Source organism: Nerophis lumbriciformis, linkage group LG05 (genome assembly GCF_033978685.3).
Source record: "Nerophis lumbriciformis linkage group LG05, RoL_Nlum_v2.1, whole genome shotgun sequence".
NCBI classification, from domain to species: Eukaryota; Metazoa; Chordata; class Actinopteri; order Syngnathiformes; family Syngnathidae; genus Nerophis; species Nerophis lumbriciformis.
Window position 1 is genome coordinate 43,583,283 of NC_084552.2, and position 23,111 is coordinate 43,606,393.

Genomic DNA, 23,111 nt, shown 5'->3' on the forward strand with positions numbered 1-23,111 from the left:
CTCCTCTATGGTTGTGAGAGCTGGATGCTCACAGTGGACACTGAGCGCAGGATACAGTCCTTTGAAAGCAAGTGTTACAGAAGAATGCTACATATATCATACAGTGAACACCGGACACATGATTACGTTAGACAGCTAGTTACCACCCATGCTGGCGAACAGGAACCTCTACTCTCAACAGTTAAACGTCGCAAGCTGACCTGGTTTGGTCATGTCACAAGGCACACCTTCCTGTCAAAAACCATCCTGCAGGGAACAGTAGAGAGGAAGCGGAGACGAGGCAGGCAGAGAAAGGCCTGGATGGACAACATCAAAGAATGGACTGGCTACAGCTTCCAAACCCTGCTACGAACAGCAGAAGATAGTGAGCGCTGGAAATCCCTGACTGCCCAAGCATCCACCATGACACCCCTAGGGCCTCCTAGGCCATGGGATGAGTGAGTGAGATAGCTACTTTTTGAGCACATTCAACAACACAGCGATGATAACTGATCATTTTGGTCACAATAACCATGATATGTAATATTCATATTGTTACATACCGCCTCACAATTGCTACATAAATGCATCATATGCTTTCATTGAAATTACGTATTGCCCCTTAGAAGGGAAACTGAATTACCGGTACATACCACAACTTTCATTCTAAATAATATTACATATAAAAGTGCATCCCACCCAGTAATGAGTGCCTTTCTTACAACTTTCAGAACAAGAAAATGTTAAACTACTTACCGTATTTTTCGGATTATAAATCGCTCCGGAGTATACGTCGCACCGGCAGAAAATGCATAATTAAGAAGGAAAAAAACATATATACGTCGCACCTGCCGAAAATGTATAATAAAGAAGGAGAAAAACAAATATAAGTCGCACTGGAGTATAAGTCGCATTTTTGGGGGGAAATTTATTTGATAAAATCCAACACCAAGAATAGACATATGAAAGGCAATTTAAAATAAATAAAGAATAGTGAACAACAGGCTGAATAAGTGTACGTTATATGACGCATAAATAACCAACTGAGAACGTGCCTGGTATGTTAACGTAACATATTATGGTAAGAGTCATTCAAATAACTATAACATATAGAACATGCTATACGTTTACCAAACAATCTGTCACTCCTGATCGCTAAATCCCATGAAATCTTCTTCCTCGTTGTCGCTCCTGGTATGCGCCGCTAGCGTCCTTTCTTTCTGCCGCTCGATCGCCGTTTTCTGCTGCATATTTCACTACGTCCAGCTTGTAATCTGCAGTATATGATTTCCTTTTCGGTGCCATTTTTGTTCAGCCCTTCTCAGTTTTTATAAGTTACCGCCAATGTTGAAATGAGCCATTTTAATAGCTACGAACATAGTAGCATGTAGCATCCCATGACCCACAATGCACTTCTGCCATGACCCGCCCCCGCCAAATTCTTATTGGTTGACGTGTGTGTGACGATTGCTGACATTTGCTTCGTCTCTTACGCGAATGAGATAAATAATATTATTTGATATTTTACAGTAATGTGTTAATAATTTCACACATAAGTCGCTCCGGAGTAGATGTCGCACCCCCGGCCAAACTATGAAAAAAACTGCGATTTATAATCCGAAAAATACGGTAGTAAGGTATGAATTAGGGGCAATGGCTTATTATTGCAGGATGTTTCATGCAAGATCATGTGCTCCAGTTAGCCTCTGAGAGAACATCCACTGTGATAAGCGGGTAAAGGAAAAAAAAAAAAGTTTATTGTCACCTGGTGAGCTTCCACTGGAGGAATTTGGAGAAAAAGTATACTTGGTGAGGAGGAAGAAATGGATAAAAAAATACTGCTGGATTCTGAAAGACGTCTGATGCAAGGCATTTTTCCTCACAAAACAGGACAGGGCATGTCCATAATAGATCAAGGTGAACAAAATTGAAAATACGTTGATTATGCAACATGCTGCAATAATGGCCAAGAAAGTGAAAAAGAGCTCTCATCTGACATGTGACATTACGTTTAAGCTTTAAGACATTTGCCAGTACATATATTGTACAAATATACAATTTATTTATTTTTTTAATAATTGCACATTGGGGGGAATTAAAGCAGTTCTATGCTGGAAGAATGGAAGATCAGTTAAGTTTGGCAGGCGAAATAGTTTTTTGTGACTTTTGTGTGACCTGTTCTAAGATCATTGTTAACCATAGTGCTTTTTGATGGACACAATTATTAAGGTAAACTGAAGTTTTAAAATGTATCTTATATATATTTCCTTTTTGTAAAATGGTATTCTATAAATTATTTTATTTTTGTCAAGTATGTTTGAATTTATAATTTTTAAAAGTGTAAACATTTGAAAGTTATTTACATTTCCTTTAACAATATATTTAAAAAATGCATATTTGGAAAACATTTGTAGTAAATTTGTATTTTTAATATTTATTTTATTTATTTTATCATTTTATTTTAGTTAAGCAAATGCAAAGTAATTTTTCATAAAAAACCCCACTAATGATTAAAATTTTGGAAATTGTAAACATTTGTATTCCTTAGTGTAACAATAGAACAGACTAAGACAGGTGTTCATTTAATAGAAGACGCCGTTTCATTTAGTATTTTTGTGTGAGATTACTTGTGTTACTAGTGTTTTTGTTGTGCACAAACAATTTCTATTTTTTATTTTGTTGGAAAAAATGGAAATTTATTCAAATTCAGTGATGTTGAAATGGACTAGAAAAAGGATAACTATTAGTTCATGTTAAATAAATTAAAAAAAAAAACTTAAGTATAATTCTACTCGTAAGTAAAAAAATAAATAAAACATGTATAGACAAAAATATGCAAAATGGACATACCTTTTAACGCCGTAAGCCATGTTAAGCAGATTGTCCAGCCTAAAGACACCAGACAAAAAATAAATGCATTTTAATGTCAATACAATGGAATAAAGGTTGTTCAGCAAGCATCAGTCCAGAAAAAGACACAACGTCAATATGTAGGGTAAAAATGATAATCGGATTTTGCTGTGCCATCATCGTTATGTTTTATTTTATTTTGGTTGCGTGCCTTTTACCTGAAGCGTGCCTGCTGTGCGAGTGGTCCTGGGTACCTTCGATTGGGTGACTGGTACAGCTGGGAGAGCAGCGCCTGGCTAGTCTTCTGGCTGGGATTGTTGGCGAACTTCACTGTGATAGGCTCAGTGGCGCCAGGCGGCTTCTGGCAATTAAGGCCCTTGATAGCTTCCTCCGCCTCCACTCGCCGGTCAAAGCGGATAAAACCAACCCCTCTAGAAAGTCCTGAGTAGAAGGGCGTACACGAGGCACAAATGTTCACAAAATTGGTTGCATCAAATAAAGTTCACATGATACATTTACAACATATACTGGAGTACCAGTGAAAAGTTTGGACATTCCTCTCATTCAATTGTATAAGGAAATGTATCAATACTTGTGACTGATAATGTATATTTTTACATGAAGCGTCGAAAAGATCTACATCATATGATTTTTTTTCTACATTTTGAAACACTTCCTTGTGGTCTACATAACATGTAATGGTGGTTCTTTGGTAAACATTTTGCATAGATTATGTTTTACAGACCATCTTCAAGCCGCTCTCTGACTGTCTCTTTATGTTGCGCTGTTTTGCGTGACCCTATTTCAACTTTGTCTTAACGCAGGTGGCCATGTTGTAGTTTTTGCCGCTTCCAGATAGAGTCTTCTGACAGATAAAAGTTAGAACTATACGCCACTTTGTTTTAGAAATGGTGGACTCGCACAAAGCTCTTTACCATATTTGGCGATATCCGCTGACGTCACCAATTGGAAAATCGACACATTTGGGGGAAAACGCCAAACAGCTTCTTTTGAGGAAGTATGAATGAGGAAGGTAAGGCTGGACACGCCACCATGCCAGTGGCGTGTCCAGCCTTTTTTTCCCCAGGGGTGGCACTAAGTTCAGTCGGCGCAAAATACAAATACGGCATGTCAAATTTCCTCTTTATTAAAATAAAATTGTAACATTCATACACCTTTACTTAAACAGATTAGGTCCTCATTCAAATTCACTCTTTACATTGCTGGCAACAGAATAATTTAAATACATAGTGTGCCTTTAAGGCAGCGTTTCTCAAAGTGTGGGGCGCGCCCCACTGGTGGGGAATAGAGACATGACAGGTGGGGCGCGAGGAACGGTAGGACATTTCACTTTAATTATTTAAAAAAAAATTATATTCTTAGATTTTTTTTTTTACTATGCTTTCATTTTCTATACACACTGTAAATCACTTTGTGATTCTGTCTGTGGAATCCGCTATATAAATAAATGTAAATTACTTATTTTTCCTGTAGGCTTTAAATTTTTCGGTAGGAGCGAAAGTTTGACAGACATAGCAACAGTAACTAATGGGGGCGGGGCTAAGCGGATCAAACTTTCGCGCGGATGGGTAGCAGGCTAATGTGTGGACCACAATTACACAAAATGGATACATTTGTGACTGGCACCTCAAAGGTCGTCGAACCAGAGCCAGAGCCAGCAGAAAAACAAAAATCTGACGGGCCTAATCAACCATAAAGCCAACCGAAAAGAAAATATGATGAAGGGTATCTTGCTCTTGGATTCACGGCAGTGGTGGTGGAGGCAGAGGAGAGACCCCTGTGTGTTCTGTGTCTAAAAGCGCTAGCAGCAGACAGCATGAGACCCAACAAATTAAAGAGACACCTCGAGACCACACACCCCAATCACGTCAATAAGCCACTTGATTTCTTTCAAAGAAAACTGACAGAGTACCGTCAACAGGAGAAGCGCATGGTAAAAGCTACATCAGTAAACAGTAACGCTCAAATGGCTTCATATAGAGTTGCATACAGAATTGCACAATGCAAAAAAACACATGTTATGTCCTCGGTTTCACCTATGTGCTTATTTAGGTGTCTTAATTTAATAATAATTAGGCAACACGTTTCAACTCAATGCCTCGGATCGCTCCCGTTTATTAACAACTTCGAGAGTCCAAACTCTCACTCCCTCCCGTGACGTCACACACTGAACACATGCTACGGTGGCTCGGACATGACAAAACAGTACATGACACCTCACACAATTGCTGAGCAGCTCATTCTCCCCGCTGCAATAGACCTGGTGTCAGTCATGCTTAGTTATTTTATTTATTATTGAACTTGATGCAAGTTATACCACAGCTGCACAGTTATTTTATTTATTATTGAACTTGATGTTATGTTATGTTATTGAGTTTGAATGTATACAACTTGATGTTACTTGATGTTCAATAAATTTGAAAATGTTAAGCTTGGCATTAGCGTTCTGTTGGGGCGATGGGGGCAGGTGGGGCTTGAAAACTCCCCCTTGTCCAAAGTGGGGGATAACAAAAAAAGTTTGAGAACCACTGCTTTAAGGGTATTTGCAAAACAAATAAATTACCTGGACTGAGTAGAACTAGAGTCGTGGTGGAATAACAAAAGATGGTGGGACTGAAATAACGTTCAAAACAGATGAATGCGCCTGTTCTTGTGTTGGCAGGCAAACACTTTAAACACGCTTGCTTAAAACATTATGTTGTAACTATATGTTTAGTGAAGAACCACGGACGTCTGGAACTGGGCTGTTCATCATTGGTCATCATCAATCAAAAAAGAATGCCCACCACCCGGTATAAGATAGGTTTGAAATTATTTAAGCCTGTATCGTGTTCTAAAAATGAACGAGTTGGCCATTTCTTTGCTATTTATTGTGAAGGACTGGGGTAGATCCGAAGTTGATGTGCTAAAACCTATTTCTTCTTTAGAAGATACATTCAATATCAACTGTTCTTTGTTCATGCACATAATAAATATTGAAGTGTTTGGATGTATTCATTAGATCAATGTATTCTTGGTTTGAAAAAGGGATTCAAAGTAATATTTTGACACATGATCTCATCTGTGCATACATTACTAGAATAACCTTAGTAGATACACAGATGAGATGTTTCAATATCAACATATTTTGAATCACTAAGAAGTCGTTTGGGGTTGATTTCAGCTTTTTAAAGGGTACTTCAACACGTAAACAGTACATGGGGGTTAAATCACCAAAAATTATTCCCGGGTGCGGCCACCGCTGCTGCCCACTGCTCCCCTCACCTCCCAGGGGGTGATCAAGGGTGATGGGTCGAATGAGAATAATTTCGCCACACCCAGTGTGTGTGTGACAATCATTGGTACTTTAACTTTATGATGTACTACATTATCATATATGTAACTCTCTTGAAGGAGAGTTACATATATGATATATATATATGACATCCATATACTATTATTTATTATGGGCAACTTTTTTGCACTGTATTGCTGCCATTAAATTCTAAGTTAATGATTATTTGCAAATAAAAATAAAGTTTCTCAGTTCGAACATTAAATATCTTGTCCTTACAGTCTATTCAATTGAATAAAAGTTGAAAAGGATTTGCAAATCATTGTATTCTGTTTTTATTTACGAATTACACAACTTCACTGGTTTTGTGTATATATATATATATATATATATATATATATATACTGTATATAAAATTTTTTTTTTTTAAATAATTATTTATTTTGACGTTTTTGTTAACATACAGATAAAGGTGTACAAAATACAAGCATGTTTAACATATAGATTCCCTTCTCTTATAAAGACAAGAATATAAGTTAGTGTATTACCTAATTCTGATGACTTGCATTGATTGGAATCAGACAGGATTCACTGTAGTGCTGACAACTTCCACATTTTCGATTTTACATCGTGGAGGGGAAAAAAAGTCCTCCTTTCTGTCCAATACCACATTAAAGAGGTTGGTTTTGGTATCTTGTTTGTCCAGCTTCCCAACTCGTTTCTATGCACTTCACAATAAATACAATGACGCCAAACTCCATAGCTTGCTAACTTGTGTGCGCTAGAGACTCTTAATTTGTTAGCGCAGGCAGGATGGAGCAGCATTTTTATTGTGAAGACAGGAACTGTGCGGTCAGTCTTTAGACTTCTGACGGCACAAGAGTCTGTTGAAATAAGTGTATCTCGCCTTCCTGACGGTTGTTTTTTTCTTCACACTGAGCTCGCAGCAGCCAGCGTCATCTCACAAGATATTTTGGTGCCTTGAATGTCAATCAAGTGCTGAAACTGACGTCATAGTGCAGATTGACGATCGCTGATTTTTAGGTCTACATCTATTTTTTCAATGACTGACACACCTTCCGTGATCGACCGGAAGCTCGCGATCGATGAAATAGGCACCCCTACTTTAATGCAAAAAACGAAAGTGAGGATGGATACTGCAACACATTGTGATGGTATTGCACTACTTTGTAAACAAATGGATGGAAATTAAGGAAAAGTGATGGGACGAGAAAAGAGGGTCTATGTTTAAAAGAAGCACAATGGTGAAAAGGATGACACTTATCTCAAATGTGTCAGATCCAGGAAGCGGATGTCCGTATGAACAATGTGATTGTCACTGGCCTGCAGATAACACGCATGCCTAATGATAGAGCACAGGGGGACAAGATGCTGCTGCTTCAACAGTGCAGCAGGTGGCCAACTTCCTGCAATCTAAGGAGTAGGGTGTGGACTTTGACATTCCCACATGCATTCCACTGTCTACGCCGGTCATACAGTTCAACACAATTGGTCAAATTTTTTTGATTTGTATTTAGTCTCAAAGTGCTTTATTTTTTTAGATTTATACATACCCCCAACACCTTCTTCCTTGTGAACGTTATGGTGTAAATGATTTACTAGTAAAATACATGAGTAAGAATAAAAAGAGCTTTGCTTTTTCCTACTCCTTTTTAGATATGTTGAATTTATAACCAATCATGGCACCCACCTGTTCCCAATTCCTCAACTTTGTCAGTCTTTTTTGCCCCTTGTACCAGGTTTTTTGAAACATGTTGCAGGCATCAAATTCCAAATGAGCTAATATTTGCAAAAAATAAAGTTTTCCAGTTCGAACGTTAAGTATCTTGTCTTTGCAGTCTATTCAATTGAACATAGGTTGAAAAGGATTTGCAAGTCATTGTATTCTGTTTTTATTTACGATTTACACAACATGCCAACTTCACTGGTTTTGGGTTTTGTACACAAAATACTATTATAACAACCGGCATTAGTTTGAAAAAATAACTGGTGCATATATCGGTATTGGTTCATATTGGTATAGAAAATGTAGTGTTGGGCAATATCGGACATCGGTAAGAAAGACAATATCTACATAACAAAAAAACAGTAGGTAATCCTCATATTCAGGACAACAAGCAAAAAAACCCACACACATTTTAAGAGTAATTTGTGTGCAGACAAAAGAGACAAAAAGCTAAGGATTTTTTTTTAGAGGTGACACTGAATTTTTAAAGTTCACATGTCTGACTGATACCTGATTTTCTAGACAAATTTGGCAACTCATCGCCAATCAATTTACAACTACCACTAAGATTATGTCATGCAAGACAGTACAGTACGGTTTAGGTAAATTTCAGCGTACTAAAACATTGACAACGTGGTGATGTTACTGTTTGTGACAAGCAAGAAGACTTAACCTGTCAGTTATCAGTTACAAAAATTTAATATGACTAGACGAAAGAACAGTAATGTTTCACTAAATGTGGCGGAAGCTCACTCCATCAAAGTGAAACAACGCAGATAAAATACTAAAACTTCTGTGAATTAAATTACATTTAATACTTATTTACTCCCAACCAATGTTCCCTCTAATTTTTCATGTGTGTGAGCAAACGCACAAACTCCCTGAGCATTCAGTGGAGCACATGTGAGCAACATCAGACGTGCACACTGTCGCCACACCAGCGTCACACCTGTCCCAAACCTGACATCATAACAATTATAATAATAATATAACAATAATAATCAAATGACAGCAGTCATTTTTTAATTAGATTATTTTCTGATATAAGTGATTTGGCCCTCTTACAATAAATAATGTATTAATAATAAATGGCAGTAAAATAAGCACACATCTGATTGTGGAGTCAGAGTGTTACAACCTGGCATTTACACATTGTGTGGCGTTGGGGTTTTCCGATTTTTTGTGTGGCCATAAACGCAGCACTGGCTAAGTGCCATGAGTGCTTGTGTTAGTGCATGTGAGAGAACAAGCAGCTTCTGTTGAAACGACGGATGAGAACGTTGGTTTAAGCCTGGTTTGTATGGCAGAAAATTACCAGTTTTTATAGATAAAAGTTTTTTTTACTCATGTTTTTGGTGTGGTTACAAACAGTTTTGCTCAATAAAGTGATTGATGGAATTCCTGTCCGTAAAGTGTCTCGACAGACGATAATTGAACTGTGTTGACAAAGATTGTTTTATTCATTGGGGCCACTCTTGTTGTCACCAGTCACTCACAGAGTTGCATTGCAAAATCATACAGAATAAATTGTAATGTGTTTATTTTGTTTAAAGTTCAGATGGGATTTTTGATTTTCTGTGCGGCCTTAATTTGCTGTGCGCAGAAGACGCGTGAGCGGTGCGCAATTGCGCAGGCGCGCACCTTAGAGGGAACGTTGCTCCCAACAATATGTGGCAATGTTAACTGACATACAAGAAATCTAAAAAGCAACAACACGTACCTTGATCGTATACTGTATGCAGGGTCGTCTTATAACCTAATGTGAGGCCCCAGGTTGAGAAGTTGCGAATGTCATTGTAGAAACTGTAATATTTAGGTAATCTACATCACATAAAGTGGTGCTGTAGTTTCTTTCATAACATACAGCAGTAAGCTGTCCCTCTTAGAGTCAGAAAACCATCTTTATTATCAATGAACTTGTACATAAATATCACCATCAACAAAAACATAAAACGCCTATTGTATCCTTGAATGTACAATAAGCTAATCAATCTCAACATTGTGTTGCCTACCTAGGGTTGTAAAAATAAGTAAAGGATACCTTGTTGGCAAACCTGGCCGTTTGTTTAGCATACTGGTATGAGTGAAGAGGATGTGTTTGCTTTTTAGTTTGTGTGAAACAATAATATTACTAATACTAAAAGACATAACAAAATTACCTAAAGCAAACAACTGTGGGCTTACCCCCTGCTTTATATTTTATCTGACATGAATGGATATCGAACCTGAATTTTCTGCTTCAAAAGCACTCACAATCTGTCACACCCCCAGAGACTAACATGTCAGGGCTGACCGCTTAGCTTTTCCAAAAGTAGCACCAGTGCTACTAAATTAAATTAATTAGTAACACAGAAAGGTTTTTGTAGCACAAAAAAACTTGGAGTAATATGAAATGTCTTCAATATCACAATTTCATTATTGACACTTAAACAATGTACATATGTGCACTCTTACATATATATATACAAATTGCCTTCACTGCAAAAACTGAAATCCAAGTAAGATGAAATATCTCAAATAAGGGTAATATTTGCTTATTTTCTGTCTGATAAGATAATTCTTCTCACTAAGCAAATTTAATGTTAGAGTGTTTTACTTGTTTTAAGGGTTTTGGTCCTAAATGATCTCAGTAAGATATTGCAGCTTGTTGCTGAGATTGTATGACCTATATTGAGTAAAACGTGCTTGAAACTAGAATATCAACTGATGCAAAGCTTTGTCATTAACACTTACAAGTATAAAACTACTTTTTTAGAGTAATAATTTCTTACTTCAAGCATGAAAAAAAAATCATGATGCCGAGCGCATATCATTATGTCAAGATAATGGCACTAGCATTTACTTAATTTAAGAATATTTTTCAACATATTGAGCAAAAAGGTCTTTTTTTTCTACCAAGAAAAGTGCACTTGTTATTAGTGAGAATATACTTATTTTAAGGTTTTTTATGTTCATTGAGGTTAGCTATTTTTACTTGTTTTGGAAAGTCTTGACAAGCCGAATTTTCTTGTTCTATTGGCAGATAAATTTGCTTAGTTCAAATAAAATACCCCTAATTTTAGTAATTTTTTTTTCTTGTATTTGAACACTGACTTTTTGCAGTGTACTGGAACGCTCAATTAAACACAGAACATCCCTTAACTGTGCTAGGATGGTCGCTAACACGAGTGTCGGGCTTACCATTATGGATCAAAACGTATACCTCGAATCATAGTTTGGCCAATAAACTAACCCATACATGGAAATATCCGTTGACGTAACCTAATTTTTCCACTATGTCTTGATTTTAAATTTCCGAGACTGATGGGGATCCCAAATACACAAAAACAGGTACCAACAAGTAAGAAAAGTTGGTTTCGCATAATAGGAGCCCAACATAAGAGGTGCTTTGAGATAAGAAAAAAGAAAAAGCCTTGAAAATAATATAAGAAAAGTCAAATATAATCTCCATTGTTCTTTAAAAAAAACATTTAGCTATGGTCAATTCCTCAGCTAACAAAAACACAAAAGAACAAAATGTGAAATAAAGTGCCCTGGTTTGAGAGGGCATGTTTAAACGTCAGCAGAATCATGAAAATAATTGACCTTTAACAATGGTGTTTTCATAGGTAAACATTATTATAAGACATACACACAAAGATTTTAGCCAGGAACACCAACCTGCCAACTGCTTCATGATGCTGTGTGCCAGGATGTGTTCTGAAAATTACTTTTAAAAAGTCATTAATTATGGTTACTTGTTACTTTACAAAATAGGTAATTGAATTAGTAACATAATTACTCTTTAGTAAATGTAATTAATTACTATGGAAAGTAATTAATGCATTACTAAAAAAACTTTAAATGTCTGGCATAATGCAGTTGAGATGAATCAAAGCAGTGTGTGCCTGTGTACCCCGTGAACCCCGACTTAAACAAGTTGAAAAACTTATTCGGGTGTTACCATTTAGTGGTCAATTGTACGGAATATGTACTGTACTGTGCAATCTACTAATAAAAGTTTCAATCAATCAAAAAGTGTGCATGTGTGCCTTTAAAAGGCAGTGCCTGTTGCCTAGTGACATCAGCAAGTCCATGCCCAGACTCTTTAGCTTGAGCTGTTTTTGTTAGCTTAGCAGGCTAGTAGCAGCAGTTTGTCGGCTCTGACGGCAGCTCTTTTGAATTTTTCATTGGTTTGTTACCTTTGCTTCATAAATAGATTGAATGTGTTTTCATGGCTGTATGTTTTTGACAACAAACAGGGTATTAGTTGGATGGCAACTTGGCAACTTTGTCACTTCAATGATTGATTTATTGTTCAAATTCCCACCGACCCTCATAGTTACTAGTGCACAGTGAAGTTTGTGTCAAGTTTTAAGGTAGTGAAAACATTTTGTCTTTTACTGACCAGTTCCTCCAACTGTGTGGGCTCTGAGGTGCCGGGCTCCAGGTTCACCCCCCTTTGTGCATAGAGGAGGAGGAAGAGGGACACGCAGCTTTCAGCACACACAGAGCGATCAGTGACATTTCCGCGTCAATCACTTTTTCATTTGGTTATAGTTTAAGTTTAATTCAAACATGCTATACGGATAGGCGAACATTTTACTCTAGTTTGATCGAATTTGGATGGATTTATTTTAGGAGAAAAATGCTAATTAAGAAGTTAAAATCTGTATTCGCACTTCTACTTTTTTTTCTTCAATACTTGCACAACCTATTTTTAGTTGCAAATGCGACTCAAATGCTCGCACTGTACAGTGCTGCATGTGACACTGAAATCTCGACCTAAATGTAAGCTGCACCCAATTAGAACACACGCAACTAAAACATAAGGTGATTTAATAAAAGCAGTGTTTGAAAAAGTTTATGATCTTGTTCACCAGTTTAACATCAACATAATTATGCATGGCTTAGTACACAAACATAACTTTTGTTAGAACCATGTTACAGACCGGAAGAAAAACGCACTAAAAGAATTGGAAAAGTCTCCAGAAGCTTAACAAATTCTCAGCAACTGAAAAACAGAAAAACGATAGAAGAAAAAATATATACAGTATGTTAAGACTAATTACAGATTTAATTTTAAATGTATGTATAACATTATTTTTGCCATTTTAAAGACAATATGTGAATCATCAGCGATGATGCACATTGCGGTATATGATGACAACACATTGACCACGCCCCCACTGCCACAGTTATGTTGGCAAAATGGGGTAAAACCCTGAAAACCTTTCCAAATCGCTATCATTAGCTGACAACAATCAAAGCTACTGTGTGTGTATGCATGTGTGTCGCAAGGTGTAGTTTACGTGCAAAAAGCCGGAAAAGGCGGTATTATAATGCTTATAAAAGGCGGTATTATAATGCTTATAATACACCAGTACCAAAACATACTGTTGCTCAGTATACAACCCTACTCACAGTACAGTTGAGGTTTGGTTCGTGGTAAAATTAGCAATTTTATTGACAATTTATTTAGTACTACATATATCATTTTGTTTTAATTTGAGTTTTAGTCATTTATTTTTAATGCCATTTATGATACAAAAATATTTTTTCATATGCCTCTGTGACAGATCTGAAGTTTTGTTTGTCAGATACATTTGAAAAATAAATGAATACATCCGTTAATTATAACCATTAACATACCATAGTACAGTATGTTTATGAAACGGTAGCATTAAAAGCAAATGCATGTTGGACACCTGAATGATGTGGTCTCTGACTCTCCCATGTAAGATAGCTTGTTATCAAGCTACCTGACAAAAGAGAGATTAAGTTATGTGAAAAATAGCTTTAACTATCATTTTAGTTCAAGTATGTCAGACAATTGTCTATATAACTCTGTGTAGGTTTAAAACCATCACAAATGGCATGTTTTTTTACAACTTTTTTGATTGTCGGCTGTTCACTTACGAAATTGATACTTTGTTGTTATCAGTGCTTTGCCTTTCCTTTTATTTGAGCAAGTTTAACCCCTAAATTTTACTAAATGTGTTTGCATTGCGGTTGTGCTGCAAGTTATGTACTCCGCCAATACAAACCGTCTGCGTGCAGAGCATGACACAGGTCCGCGTCGACACAGACAGGTTCTCGCGCTGAAATTATGCACGTTCTTACAAGACAATTGTTATGTTTAATAAATTCAACAGCCAACAGGCACAAAATCCAACTGGAGGAGGAAAATAGGGTTGGACCTGCTTGGATTTGTCTCTTTCCCCCCCAGATTTTTACTGTTCTTTATAAGTAAAGTATTATTTAACACAGAGCGTTTATTATGAAAATCAACCGGAACTATTGTGTTTATGTCGTATGTCCTTTCCTGCACTACCCATGTGTGCAAAATTGATGCGCTTTGCTGTGGTGTTCGGAAAATAAAGAAACCTTGCGTATTTGCTGCAGAGCGTCAGAGCTGATGCAGTAAACACAACGCTGTGGCGCTGGTGTAATTTGACACATTGCCTATAAAGAATGAAAATTAATAATCTCTGCAGCCGCAACACACTCAGTGTAATTTAGAGGTAATAGGTATTTTAATTGCATCCTAATAAGCAGCACAGTAAATGAATACATATTTTCAGAATGAAGTAGTCATCTTTTTCGTCTTTATTGTTAGCACACGCCTAAAAATATCTCCAGCTAAATTCGAAAGCTGATGGCTAAAGTAGAGCCACTAAATAGGTTTACACTTCAAAATCCGAAGAGCTGACAAATCATTAGGACAGTTGATTACTTCACTCCCTGCCAATGGAAAAAGGATGCAATAAAAAAAAAAGCTCTGCTTTTGCTACCGGGATTTTTAATACATTTGAACATGTCTATGGATGTTCTCATTCATCGAGGTCATTGCATTCTCAGAGCATTCAATCAATCGTAACTGGACTGTTTAGTTTGTCTTAGAAGACGTTTCGCCTCTCATCCACGCAGGCTTCATCAGTTCATGCTCATAGACTTGGTTTGGTCAGATCTAATCTTAGACTTAGATTGGTCAGATCTCGTCTATCGGCTGGTGCCAAAATTCCAAATGTTTATACTCCAACACCCGAAGGGTGTGCCTAGGCAAAGATGAACCATGATGACCAATCTAAGTCTATTAGCATGAACTGATGAAGCCGACTTGGATGAGGGGTGAAACATCTAAGACAAAAAAATATATAACTTAAGTTTTCCTGTCCACTGATTGTGATTGCAGATACAGGAGAGTTTTTTTGTTTTTTTTGCGTATGAGACAGCCGAGGTCAGGTTAGATGTAGGCATTGCAGCCATCCGACTTCTTGTCGAGTGCTGTGAGATCCACGCTTTGCTTCCGACGTTAATGAACGAAACACTGATGGATTAAATAATCTGCAGTCCGACATTTCGGTCTGAAGCATACAGTGTTTTAACAAGGCTCCATACAAACATGGGTGGGGCTTTGGTTTTTTGGAGAACTGTGAACTGTTATGGTCTTGTAGTTTCTTCTCAGTTGTTATTCCAGAAGTCGCAGAGGCCTGAACATGGCGATAGAAAGGCTGACATCATTTCAGTCTCTGGGGCGCCCAGGGGTTGTGATTTAGCAACCAGCTGGTTTAGGAGGTGGTTTTCATTTAGTGCAGTTTGTTAGGTAGGGCGGTAGAGGACACGTTTTCTCTGCACAGACTGGATGGGGTGATTCCTGACAAGTAGGAGGTCAGTGGTAGTGGGGCGCCGACACCAAGTGATTATCCTTCTGGTAACTTTGAGGAAGACATCCTTGTTTGTGAATGACTGAGCATTTCATGGAAGCTGCTTTTATACCCAATCTTGGCACCCACATGTTCCCAATTAGCCTGTTCACCTGTGGGATTCTCCAAATAAGTGTTTGATGAGCATTCCTCAACTTTCTCACTCTTTTTTCCCCACTTATGCCAGCTTTTTTGAAACATGTTGCGGGCATCAAATTCCAAATGAGCTAATATTTGCAAAAAATAAAGTTTCTCAGTTCGAACGTTAAGTGTCTTATCTTTGCAGTCTATTCAATTGAATATAGCTTGAAAAGGATTTACAAATCATTGTATTCTGTTTTTATTTACGATTGACACAACGTGCCAATTTCACTGGTTTTGTGTTTCGTATATATACATATATACACATATTTGGTATATACATGCATATACTGTACATATTTATACTGTACAGTTGTGGTCAAAAGTTTACATACACTTGTGAAGGACAATGTCATGGCTGTCTTGAGTTTCCAATAATTTCTACAACTCTTATTTTTTTGTGATAGAGTGATTGGAGCACATGCAGTACTTGTTTGTCACAAAAAACATTCATGAAGTTTTGTTCCTTTATGAATTTATTATGGGTCTACTGAAAATGTGACCAAATCTGCTGGGTCAAAAGTATCGTACAGCAACATACATTATCAATTTTGGTGATATAAAAATGTTACAATCAAATCAAATTAGCTTCATGGCATGGCCTCTTAACTTCATGTGAGTGATTATGATTGACGACACCTGTTGACTTCTCTGAGCCCATTTAAATAGGGCTCATGTGATGCAGTCATTGGACTCGGTTACAAACGCGACAAAGTATACATACAGCAATGTTAATATTTGATTACATGTCCCTTGGCAAATTTCATCTGCAATAAGGCGCTTTTGGTAGCCATCCACAAGCTTCTGGTTGAATTTTTGACCACTCCTCTTGACAAAATTGGTGCAGTTCAACTAAATGTTTTGGTTTTCCGACATGGACTTGTTTCTTCAGCATTGTCCACATGTTCTCAATGGGGTTTAAGTCAGGACTTTGGAAAGGCCATTCTAAAACCTTAATTCTAGCCTAATTTTGGCATTTCTTTACCACTTTTGACATGTGTTTGAGGTCATTGTCCTGTAGGAACACCCAACTGCGCCCAAGACCCAACCTCCAGGCTAAAGATTTTAGGTTGTCCTGAAGAATTTGGAGTTAATCCTCCTTTTTCGTTGTCACATTTACTCTCTGTAAAGCACCATTTCCATTGGCAGCAAAACAGGCCAAGAGCATAATACTACCACCACCATGCTTGACGGTAGGCATGGTGTTCCTGGGATTAAAGGCCTCACCTTTTCTCCTCCAAACATATTGCTGGTTATTGTGGCCAAACAGCAACATTTTCGTTTCATCTGACCACAGAACTTTCCTCCAGAAGGTCTTATCTTATCAGCAGCAAACTTTAGACGAGCCTTAAGGTGTCGCTTCTGGAGCAAGGGCTTCCTTCTTGCATGGTAACCTCTCAGTCCATGGCGATGCAAAACACGCTTGACTGTGGACACTGACACCTGTGTTCCAGCAGCTTCCAATTCATTGCAGACCTGCTTTTTGGTGGTTCTCAGTTGACTTTTGATCATCCAGACCAATTTTCTCTCATCAGCAGGTGATAGCTTGCGTTTTCTTCCTAATCGTGGCAGTGAAAAAACTGTGCCATGCATTTTACACTTACCAACAATTGTCTGCACAGTTGCTCTTGGGACCTTAAGCTGCTTTGAAATCGCTCCAAGTGACTTTCCTGACTTGTTTAAGTCAATGATTCGTTTTTTCAGATCTGTGCTGAGTTCCTTTGACTTTCCCATTGTCGCGTTTGTAACCGAGTCTAATGACTGCATCACATGAGCCCTAAAATTGATAATGTATGTTGCTGTATGTATACTTTTCACCTAGCAGATTTGGTCACATTTTCAGTAGACCCATAATAAATTCATAAAAGAACCAAACTTCATGAATGTTTTTTGTGACAAGTATGTGCTCCAATCACTATCACAAACAAATAAGAGTTGTAGAAATTATTGGAAACTCAAGACAGCCATGACAATACGTCCTTCACAAGTGTATGTAAACTTTTGACCACAATTGTATATATACAGTACATACACATATATATACAAAGTGTTGGCGCTAGGAATTTTCAAAATGGGGTCCCAGGGACCCCATCAAGTCCCACAGTACATTTTTGGGGTCCCACTTTTTTGTAACCGTTTTGAAAACAAATTATACATGTATGCATTATCCTGGTATATCTCACATTCTATATTGTGTTTTGGAAAATGTTGTCATAAACGTTAAATCATGTAAAAAATTATACAAAAGAAAAGAAAACACATTTTTATGCATATGTAAATGTATTCAGTTATAAACATTCATTCACTTTCTTCTTTCCTTCATGGATCTAAACTTTACCGCTGCCGATATTTTTTTCTATATTTTAATTTAATAAACTGTAGGTGTATTTATTTCAGTATTAAAGTGCAAAACGTTTTTTGCTTCGGTCATGAAATTATGATAATCGTTTGCCAGGGCATACATGCATATGACAAATTGAATGGATTATTCTCACCTGTAAGTAGGTTATCAGGCATTTAAAAAGTGCCACATCTCCACTTTCTTGACAAATAATGCCAACAAACTTAGAATTGTGTAAGTTAGTTTCGTTATATATATATATACTATATATATATAAATGACCTGCCAAATGTTGCATGAATATGAACCTTTAAACGTATACTGATGACACTGTTATCTTTACACCTGCATCATCCATCCTCTCGCCAGCTCTAATGAGTATTCAGAATTGGCTTCTTAAATCATGTTTGTTGTTAAACAAAAACAAAACTGTTTCAATGATGTTCACAAAAAAAACCCCATAAAGCTCGAGCGGTCCAGTGTGTTCCTGGGGGATGTTGAGCTTGAGCTTGTGGAGGAGTTCAAGTTGGGGTCACACTGGACCCAACACTTTCTTTTAAAATAACCCAAATCAAACTCACAGCAAAAAGAATCAAGTGCGCTCTGCATAATTTTAAACAAATCAGACCTTCAATGACAATCAGGGTTGCGAAGACATTTTTACACTCAATAATATTTTCCCGCATATATTACTGGAAACACAATATTAAAATCCACAGAAATGTTATTTAAAAAAATCTATAACAATCCGGGCAGCACGGTGGCAGAGGGGTTAGTGCGTCTGCCTCACAATACGAAGGTGCCGAGTAGTCTGGGGTTCAATCCCAGGCTCGGGATCTTTCTGTGTGGAGTTTGCATGTTCTCCCCGTGACTGCGTGGGTTCCCTCCGGGTACTCCGGCTTCCTCCCACCTCCAAAAACATGCACCTGGGGATAGGTTGATTGGCAACACCAAATTGGCCCTAGTGTGTGAATGTGAGTGTGAATGTTGTCTGTCTATCTGTGTTGGCCTTGCAATGAGGTGGCGACTTGTCCAGGGTGTACCCCGCCTTCCGCCCGATTGTAGCTGAGATAGGCTCCAGCGCCCCCCCGCGACCCCGAAGGGAATAAGCGGTAGAAAATGGATGGATGGATGGATGGATGGAACAATCCTTGATCAAAAGCCTGTCATTCTATTAGTGCAACATTTTGGTAAAATATAAAATGTTTTGCTTTGAAAATTGTATTCATTTTAAAAACAGCGGTTTAATTTAGAAAGTTCTTCATGTACTCGCCCCACCGCCACTCTCCACATAAATTAAACTGAAAAATGACAAAGGTTTTGACACCCGAGCCTCCTCCAGAGGAGACATTGGTACACTGGTAGGGTCTCCCAAGACAAACTGGTCCTAGGTGAGGGATCAGACAAAGAGCAGCTCGAAGACCTCCATGAATAATAAAAAACAAGGACCCAGATTTCCCTCGCCCGGACGCGGGTCACCGGGGCCCCCCTCTGGAGCCAGGCCCGGAGGTGGGGCACGATGGCGAGCGCCTGGTGGCCGGGCCTGTCCCCATGGGGCCCGGCCGGGCACAGCCCGAAGAGGCAACGTGGGTCCCCCCTCCAATGGGCTCACCACCCATAGCAGGGGTCATAGAGGTCGGGTGCGATGTGAGCTGGGCGGCAGCCGAAGGCAGGGCACTTGGCGGTCCGATCCTCGGCTACAGAAGCTAGCTCTTGGGACGTGGAACGTCACCTCGCTGGGGGGGAAGGAGCCAGAGCTAGTGCGCGAAGTGGAGAAGTTCCGGCTAGATATAGTCGGACTCACTTCGACGCACAGCAAGGGCTCTGGAACCAGTTCTCTCGAGAGGGGCTGGACTCTCTTCCACTCTGGCGTTGCCGGCAGTGAGAGGCGACGGGCTGGGGTGGCAACTCTTGTTTCCCCCCGGCTCAGAGCCTGTACGTTGGAGTTCAACCCGGTGGACGAGAGGGTAGCTTCCCTCCGCCTTCGGGTGGGGGAACGGGTCCTGACTGTGGTTTGCGCTTACGCGCCAAACCGCAGTTCAGAGTACCCACCCTTTTTGGATTCACTCGAGGGAGTACTTGAGAGTGCTCCCCCGGGTGATTCCCTCGTGCTACTGGGGGACTTCAATGCTCATGTTGGCAACGACAGTAAAGAGACATTAACATCCCCTGCAGAAAAATAACCTTTGGACAAACAGTTTTGTCAGTTCAAGCAAGTCATTTCTGCAACAGACTTCCCAGTGATATTTGAGAGTATCCTACTTTTTACAATTTTAATAAGGATCTCAAATAGTTTCTTAAAAATTCCCAATCATGTCGTCACTTTGACTGATTTCATAGTTTTTATTGTTTGTGTCTCTGTTTTTGACATTGTAATGCTTTATTGTCCTCCCGTGTTTCTGTTATGTTTTGGGACTACAGATGTAAATGAACAATTATGCTATAATCTGGCTGGTCTACAATCTGTAAATAAGATTGTTCATCTAAATGCATTGTCTGGAATAAACAACTCAATATTCGAGTGTTGGCTCTTGTTTTTTTAGACGTACAGCGTATTTCTTTTCTTCCTCTGATTTCCCTCTGTTTTTTTAGTAGTATATGCTGTAACAGCACGTGCGGGTATTGCGATCTTTCGAGGTGGGTGTTCAGCAGCCATGCTTTACTAAAAACAAGTTTGCATCGTGCACGCGCTTTAGTATATATTGCATCATCCAACGTGGGGTTTGCTCACCCCTCCTTTCTCTAAATCCTGTGGGTTGGATCTGGAGAGTTTGACCGCCACGAAGACAAACTATTTTGTCTTCCAGGGTTTTATTTGCCATTTATTAAAGAGCTATCAATCTGTCAATACTTTCTGTGTCCGGGCCAGGTGAGGTTCCCTGTGTTGAGTCTAATTAAGCTACAGGCTCCACTCCTGGTGGTGCCCTTCCGTCAATTCCTTTAAGTTTCAGCTTTGCAACCAACATTATTAACCGTATCCACTCGGCATCCATTGCACCGGTCACCCAGGAGGGATCCCCACATCTGCGGTCTCTTCCAAGGTTTCTTGTTGTTCCCAGTGGGTTGAGGTTTTTCTTGCTCTGATGTGGGATCTGAGCAGAGGATGTTGTTGTGGCCTGTGCAGCCCTTTGAGACATTTGTGATTAAGGGCTATATGAGTAAACTTTGATTGATTGATTTACTAAAATATTATTTATAAGGCACAGACAGCATGCAGACATACAATTTTTTCAGAAATGATTACTGTTACGATATACTGTATGATGCTAGTATGATATTCTTTTTTGTTAAAGAATATAAATTAAGTACCCCAGCTTTAATGGCTTCAACATCCTTGAAGTGGACCAACTACTTGTGTATCAGTCAGTAACATCTTTGTTGGACATCAATGAATACCGTTTGATCATTGTTTATTGGTGTTGTCAAGCAATTCAGTAATAATGATGTATAAGATTAGTTTTTGCTTAGTCTTCTAAAGCATTTTGCCCCGAGTAAGTGATGTCAAAGTCCAAGTCGAGTTGCAGATCTTTGATTATATTGTCAAGTCCAGTCCAAAGTCAGGTGATTCGAGTCCCCACCTCTGGTTTCTTGTTTGTTTTAACAACCCTTTCCCCTTCATGATGGACTACTTTAGGAAACAAAATCCTCATTGGAATGATTTCTACAGGCGAGAACCAATGCTGCCTTAATGCTCGGGCTTACCTGTGCTGAAGCCAAGGGGCCCTACCCTATTAGGGGCCCCTGATTTTGACAGTAGAATGCAATGATTGGTGTTTATAGCTGTCAATCACAAACAGCTCTGCTTCATCTAGCAATAGTGTACTCTCTCTCTCTCAGCTTTGTTGTTTTTTCTACTGTTCCGAGTGGGGCTCAAACCCATGTCATGTCGCCTGTGTGAGAGACCAGCGTACTACAGCAGTGCTAAAATCACAGGCAGTCTCCTGGCTTCTATTACACTCGTACAAATGTGCATGCGCCCGTTATGAAGTAGATGTATCCATGACCGAAATTATTTTTAAAATAGGTGATATTTTGGCTTCATAATTTTTTATTTTTGTTTCCCAAACTTTTTTAAAAGTGTGGAACTGTCAGCAGGAAGTAGGGTAGGGACCTTGACGAAAGATTCAGTTTTTCACACGACAGCTGGGAAATCTTTCAAGGCTTTTCATTTCTTTCTGCAAAAGGAGACTCGCTGCAGACATCATGAAGCACTCCCCAGTCCTCAATTATTCTTTTCATATTCTATCCATCCCGCATGCATATTTGTAAACACCTCGGGCGGAAAATTGCATTTTGCTATCGTGCTCTAATACCCCGATGCATATTTGTTTATCCCTCTGTTGAAGGGCCAAAGACAACTCCCCCCACCTCCTTTCTTTTTATAGTATACTGTATAATATAAAATAATGGTATAAAAAGTCACAGTTGCAGGATCTGACTCACCGGTCACCTGGTCCACAAGGATGCGTGAGGTTATGATGCGGCCATACTGAGCAAAAAGCTGTTCCAGTTCTTTTTGAGTCATGGTCTTTGGCAAGCCGCTGACATACAAATTTGCATCACGGATGGAAGCAGAGCTTGGACGCGCGTAGGAAACCTGTGAAGAGAGAACAGCGCATTTGACTTTCATCACAATAAACGCGTATTTGATAGATGCATGATAAGACAGTAAATGTATTCATAATCAGATGTTACTGTACGGTAGAGCGGTGTACCGAGTTGCCACACAGTACATTTCCATGCACTAAATGAGTGATTTCATAAATAAGATTTCTTCAATTTTCACACATGTACAGTATATGAAGTCTCATTTTACATGCTCTCCCTAATTCTACTGTTGGCTATACACTATGAACGCGAGGGGTTTATTTTGGTCATGTTAGCGTGTTTAGCTATGTGGGATTGTGAGTTACGGATAAGACTGCTACATGGAGCTACTATTTATTTATTTGAATTAGGACAATGCATAGTCATCAACATAGAGCAACAATGTAAATATGCCGGAGTTAGTACAATAGCTAATTTTCATCCGTTGTCCTAAGGCAGGTTAATACAGTAAACATTCAACAGGTC

The 23,111-nt window shown here is 38.7% G+C and overlaps 1 protein-coding gene across 10 annotated transcripts in view; it reads right to left on the minus strand.

Annotated features, from left to right (window-relative positions):
- The window catches only part of elavl2 (ELAV like neuron-specific RNA binding protein 2), a 128,444-nt gene that overhangs the window by 9,267 nt on the left and 96,066 nt on the right, over positions 1–23,111 (minus strand). For 8 of the 10 annotated variants that reach the window (XM_061959228.1, XM_061959225.1, XM_061959226.2 and 5 more), the window contains 3 exons: positions 22,482–22,635; positions 3,048–3,270; positions 2,830–2,868 (listed from right to left, as the gene is read on the minus strand). In XM_061959228.1, coding sequence (XP_061815212.1) covers positions 2,830–2,868; positions 3,048–3,270; positions 22,482–22,635 — 416 coding nt within the window. The remainder of the gene's footprint in view (positions 1–2,829; positions 2,869–3,047; positions 3,271–22,481; positions 22,636–23,111) is intronic. The other 2 variants (XM_061959230.1, XM_061959229.2) reach the window with 1 other exon arrangement.